At 49.4% G+C, this 6488-nt stretch overlaps 1 protein-coding gene across 1 annotated transcript; it reads right to left on the bottom strand.

Moving 5' to 3' along the window:
* Positions 1–202: 202 nt before the first annotated feature.
* Positions 203–4991, bottom strand: gosr2 (golgi SNAP receptor complex member 2). The gene is made up of 6 exons (XM_084488706.1): positions 4826–4991; positions 4226–4290; positions 3446–3554; positions 2444–2576; positions 2175–2315; positions 203–1062 (listed from the first exon to the last, which is right to left on the bottom strand). Exons 1-6 carry the CDS (start codon positions 4852–4854, stop codon positions 901–903), a joined length of 639 nt encoding a protein of 212 aa, XP_084344832.1. The 5' UTR covers positions 4855–4991; the 3' UTR covers positions 203–900.
* Positions 4992–6488: the final 1497 nt, after the last annotated feature.

Raw genomic sequence — 6488 nt, 5'->3', positions numbered from 1 at the left:
AGGTAATTCAGTCTTTGAATTCAATTGAAGGCACAAGGGGTTGATCTAAAACAAATCTCTAGGTGGCGCCAGAAAGCCAGAAAAGGTTTCTCGTGGGATAAAGTAAAGTGGCAAGTTTGTAGTCTAGTGGTGAGCTGCTTCTAGCAAATGTAGAATTGTTGAATGACAGTTGTGCATTTTTCTGAAATCATGTTTACAACAATCACAGGTACTTGACTTATTTATTCAAATAACAGTTAAAACACTGACGCAGTGAGATTGGACCCAAATGTGAATCCTATGGTTACTAAGTATCAACGTCAGTATTTTATTATCAAAGTGACAAAAGGTCCCTGTAACCAGCATTGTTTAACCCTGGTACATCGTAATCCTCATTGAACATCATTACACATTTTGAAATTGGGAAACCTATTTAATGTACGATTACTTTTAAATAATTCTCCAAAAGCCCTGTTTCTCCAGTGGCACATGTATTAAAAAGACAACAGAATGGATGCTTGATAAGAGATTAAAAGAGAAGACAGCAAGCAGAAAGAAACTCTACTTCTAAATCTGTTGGATTACAGTTTCAGGTGGAGCTAAATACTATGGCTAAGCAAACCACGGAGGTCATCGATCCAAAGTTAAATCAACGTCATCTTTTGGAGTGAAATTAAATACTTGATGCAATACCTAAGCTGTCCTTGCAATATCACCAAGTACTAAGAGCCAACATTGAAAACCGATACCACAATCATTTTACAAAGGAGAAGGTGGCGACGTTGTCCTTTGTCCGAAGGAAGCACCATCAAACGGTGCTTCCGTCCTTGTTTCTTCACATATCGTCAGGAGGGCTGTGGTGCAGAACACTGTCCCCAGAAATAACCTAAGCGTCTCCCCGTCGGGAGCGTTGCCGTTCGCTCAGCCGAGGTATCTGATGACCAGGAAGATGATGACACAGGTGAGCAACATGCCTCCGATCATGATGAGCTTATCCTGCGTGGCCCTCCTCTCGATCAGCCTCATCACCGTGTTGGACAGCCCCAGCATGTTGGCCACGTCCAGCATCTTCTTGTGGGTGCCCTGCGTGGCGCATTGGGACGATTTGACACTTTAAAGCACTGGACAGGACTCCATACACAAATGCATTGTTATTACGAATTGCAATTTTGTCATACGCTTTTATCCAAAGTGAAAGGAGACCTGTAACTAATGAGCGGGTATGTGCTCAGGTATATCTTGTTCAAGGATGTGGACGGTGAACATCCAACCCAGTGCCTGTCATCTGGGAGTCCACCACTAGAGCCTAGCCACAATATAACCTGCCCACAAATATATATTAAAGGGCCCATGACATGCCACCAGGTGCGAGTGTGATTAGCCCTTACAAGCCGTTTTGAAGTCACAAGTGGGCGTGTCCCCCTAGTTGTGTGACGGATAGATGAGCAACGTTTGCTACAGTCCACTGGGGTAGGCTGGTAGACTGATCTATCCAGCACACATCTAGGTGGACACGCCCACCTGTGAAGTCATAAGAGCCCAATTTTAAAAAGGGCTCGTGACAGCTAATCACACTCACACCTGGTGGCGTGTCATGGGACCTTTGACCAGACCTCTTCTAGAAAACGCCCTCCCTTTCTCTCTGCCCGGCTGTGGCTGCTTGACGTGGGGGAAATGTGGTCTCTTTTTTTTTTTTCCCACGGCCTCCACAGACCAGACCATGTGACCAGCCAGGTCCAGCGGGCCGATTCCCCGAGGGCACACCCTGATAAGAGAGCGACCGACTCAAACCCAGGAAGAGCTTGTCCTCCCTGCACAACGCAGGCTCACCCTGATGGGCACACTTAGCCCGGCCCTATTGTGATCACGATAGACACAATAACGTCAACCCTGTGTGTGTGTGTGTGTGTGTGTGTGTGTGTGTGTGTGTGTGTGTGTGTGTGTGTGTGTGTGTGTGTGTGTGTGTGTGTGTGTGTGTGTGTGTGTGTGTGTGTGTGTGTGTGTGTGTGTGCGTGCGCGCGTGCGTGCGTGCGTGTGTGCACGCGCGTGCGTGCGTGCGTGTGTGCACATGCGTGCGTGTGTGTGCGTGTGTGCGTGAGAGAGCGCGAGTGAGAGCGCGTCTACGTGTGTGTGTGTGTGTGTGTGTGACTGCACAACAAAAACACACAAAGAGACACGCGCGTGCGCGCACACACCTTGAGCGTGCCTCTCTGATCCCGTAGGCCGTTGAGGATGCTGGAGCCGCTGCCGAGGAGGTCGTCCATGCCTTGGTGGGCGTTGTGCAGGTTGGAGTTCATCTGTAGCGTCTCGTCCATGGGGATGGAGGTGTCTGCGTCCTGCAACCATGACAACGGCAATGCCGTTCCATAACAACTCCCTCGGTCTGTGCCAACAGCAGCCGCCGCCCAGTGGTTGGGTTCATACACGTTACCGTGAGTTTCGGGATCGCGTCGCTCAGACTCACGTTGGTGGTGAAGGTGCGACTCATGAGCTCCTCCCTCTCTCGGTCCTGGGCGTCCCGCTGGTAGCGGCGGTGCTGGAAGTTCCTCAGGCCCGTCTGGAGGTGCTGGATGTCGTACTTGAGCTGGTCGGCGCGCCTGCGTTCAGAGCGGACAGCGGTTAGCGCTCTTCGGTCGCCTATCGCCAAGCGGCCGGGGACTACAGCTGGAGATGAGCCCAATAGGCTGAAGCTGCTCCTTTTACTGTACAGTTAAATCAATAATAAACTAATAAACTAAGACTAAACTAAACTTCCCTTGGAAGTGTTACGGCAAGGATTTAGCGTTTGCAGTCATTTCAGTTGGTCAATCCTTCAGTAAAAACTATTTGTTATTCAGAGGCGTGGGCGCGGTGGTGTTGTCTCTAGCAAGTTTTGCTCTCAGCCGAAAGGTACTGGGTTCAATCCCCACGCGTCGGTGGTACAAATCCTTGCGTAAAGTTGCCTCCCCCTCCAATCTACTCACGACTGACCTTCTTCTTGATTCAGTGTCTCTTTAGATACGAGTAAATAGTGAATGGTAAATAGTGAAACGAAATACATAACAGTGACCCATTACGGTTTTGTGCATCAAATCTGAGGCCGGCTGTAACGAGGAGAAGGCAGCTCGCCGCTGCGGGGACTCGCTCAACTCTTCGCCTCCACGCTGTTGGACGTCACGGCCGCGCCCCGCGGCGGGACCACGGCTCCTCGGGAGATCACAAGAGGCCTGCCCTCGGGCCTGTTTACCCAGCTCAGATACGATGCGTTGCCCAATGCAGAAGGAATGCTGCTGGTGGTGGTGGTGGTGGTGGTGACGGGGGGGGACTACTAGTGAGATGTTTTCATAAGAGCGAGAGACACAACGCCACAGGGGGCAGGGGAAGGAGCGATCTCATGACCCCAAACCCTGGTGCCCTCTCACTGTACAGGTCCCTGATCGCCCCCTTCGCCAGCCACAAAAAAAAAAAAACACTTGTTGGAACTTACAGCTTGGCGTTCTGGCGACGGTTTGGCGGCTCCTTGCTGGCCAGGATCTCGAGGCGTTCGACGTGTGTGAAGATCCTGTCGACTCGCGCCTGAATGTCATTTTCCAATACTTGAAGAAAAAGAAAAAAGGAGAGGAATGAAATTGCTGTCGCTAATAGCCGCTTATAATTAAGCGAGCTAGCATTGAATGCGGCGATAACACAAAAGAAGAAGCCCAGTAATTACGTTCAGCTCTCGTGATGACAACCTCTAATCAGGATTGCCCCAAAAAAAGATTATATCCCCTACAACTTAATAACAACTCATGGCGTTTTTAATGGTCTACAGCAGTGCCAGTTTGTCCAGACGGTTCGTCCCAATCAGTGTAAGCATTGCCACATCCTTCCCTCCCTTAACATGCAAGTTGATGTCATTGTCATGGGGCAGCTGGCTGGCTGACTCCCACTATTATCTAGAAAATGACTCGTACGGCTTCTCACACAACACCCAGCCTTCCACCCAAGCCCCCCGCACCCTAAGTACTTCCTGTGTAGGCACCAGCTTGGCGCAGAGCAGATGTTTCCAGCATTCACTACAGCAAAACATGAGACTACCATTCAAAACACGAAACTAAGGTTAACGCTGCATCCGTGTCATTCTAGGCTGCAGCCCGAGACAGAGCAGCAATGAAATAAAATACAGTCAACATATGAATGAAATATTCAGAGTCAGATATCTGATGATTATTACAAAGTTGAAATAACGTGTGCATAATATTGCGTCATAAACGTGTCAACTCACGGTGTACCGACTCTCGGTCCGTCTTCTCCAAACCACCCATATAAGACTGCACCTCGTGAATTTCCCTAATGATGGACAGGATGGATGAAGAAAGAGAAAGCAAAAGCAAACAGTCATTGGACAAACACATTGGAGAACATTGCCTATGTTTTCTTCTACTTATCTATTATCTTATGTTATTGTATGACGAATGTTTTACAGTAATACGTTTTATTTATCGAACGCTTATCGTTTAAGTTAATTAGCAGGAGGCTTGAATTTAACCCTAGCCATTGGATGCTTGTGAACGGTGTGTGTGTGTGTGTGTGTGTGTGTGTGTGTGTGTGTGTGTGTGTGTGTGTGTGTGTGTGTGCGTGCGTGTGTGTGTGTTGAAATGTTTACCCCGGTCGTCCTATTTAGCTACCTGTAGTTGAGTTAGTTGACGATATTAGCCTTTGGCGATCACTTTTACACATGACGCTCAGCACGTATCACCACTAAAGTGATGCTTTCACTGGTCGGCTATAATTAGCTAACAGGTATGTCCATCGCATCGGTCGCCCTGTAAAGTTAGTAGGCTCAAGTCAGACCGCATCAACCGAGGAGACTAGACGCACTCACTTGTTTGTCTGGTGATATAGCGTCTCCATTTTCGCTCTGCTGAAATTGGTCTTATGTTTTTTAACCGTGTTGTCGTAGAGAGAGTTCACTTCTATCCCGACGTCTGAGCAGCTCGGGTTAGCCGCTTAGCTTCGCAGCGGCGGCAGCGGTGGACTTGACTGCACACGTCACCAGCTGATAGTTGTGTACGGAAGTGGAGCGGCGGCCGGAAACGCGTCCACACTCTGACGCCCGCACGAAAGTCAGACCACCACCTAGCGACCCAGCGACACATCAGGAAAAAGGGTGCGAGCAAAGTACACACAATTTAACACTTGACCTTATCTTAAATATATTGAATGATGTAACGCCCCCCTTTTGCAATAGTTTGACTTCAGTCACATTGGCTATAGAACTGTAACACTTTGTTTGCTAATGATGCTTAATCAGTGATACTTAAATTCTCATTCAATTATCTTAACCCCCCCCAACACACACACACACACACACACACACACACACACACACACACACACACACACACACACACACACACACACACACGTTTTTTTCTTGAGAAAAGGCAGAGAGCAGCCCGTTGACAAGTAGACATGTGACAGGAAAGACTTCTCACAAAGGACGCCTCAAGGCTAGGTTTTGTCATCTCACTCAGACTTTGTATAATTGGACTATCTCCTTTTTCCACAGATCGGGTGTCAGAATAATCCGGTACGTCCATCTCTCAGCATCCCTGCCTGCAGATCCCGTGCTGCAGACACCTAACCCCCCCGTAATGATCCAGATCTCTCCGTGGGACAGACAGACAGAAGATGACATCATAGGTCGGCGTGCAGGGGACAGGGAGGTAGGAGACGGGCTTGTGTATTGTCGAAGTTGTCCGTCACACGTCAACGACGCTGTCGGCTGAGGGCTGTGTGAACGGGTCTCGCCGTGGATTCCCAGAGGTGCCAGTTGGAAAGAATTAACAATCGCTCCTCCTCGGTGAACCTCTCGAATTAGACACAATGGTGCCTCGTTGGCTCGTCGCTCTGATGCCCGGAACTCAAACCGAACCGCGAGGCCATCCACCTATCCCAGGCCTGTGTCAGCCCCGCCACCCTGCCTGCTGTCTACGTCATGTGGACAGCAGGGGCGTCAATAACAACAATAACAACCGAGAGGCCGCAGTCAAAGAAAGGTAAGGTGTAGAGGGCGCTGTTAGGACGGGCTCTTTTATTACTTTTTTTTGTTTGTTTGTTTACCCCATTAAGTGGTAAACAACCTCCATCCAACACAGTCCAAGATGAGTTTTGTGTGTGTGTGTGTGTGTGTGTGTGTGTGTGTGTGTGTGTGTGTGTGTGTGTTTGTGTATCTGTGTCTTTGCGTGTGTGTGCATGCGCGTCTGTGTGTGTGTGTGTGTGTGTGTGTGTGTCTGTGTGTGGCTTCCAGGGGATGCTTGAGTTGATGGTTGTTTCTCCAGGCAAAACACACCCTCCCTCCACCACCACCACCACCACCAACCCCCCCCCCCCCCCCCCCCCCCCCACCCCACCCCCGACATGTCAGGGATCTCCAGAACGGTTCATGCCACTTCTTGCTCGCTACTCACTATTTTCGGTTGTCATAACACGTCCCCAGGGCAGTAGCCGGTGGATTTTATTTTCCTTCTCTTAGATTTAGCCCC

The sequence above is a fragment of the Micromesistius poutassou genome, assembly GCF_964030765.1.
Source record: "Micromesistius poutassou genome assembly, chromosome: 1".
Classification (NCBI taxonomy): domain Eukaryota; kingdom Metazoa; phylum Chordata; class Actinopteri; order Gadiformes; family Gadidae; genus Micromesistius; species Micromesistius poutassou.
The sequence above is the reverse complement of the archived record's forward strand: the minus strand, read 5'-3'. Positions and strand labels throughout refer to the sequence as shown.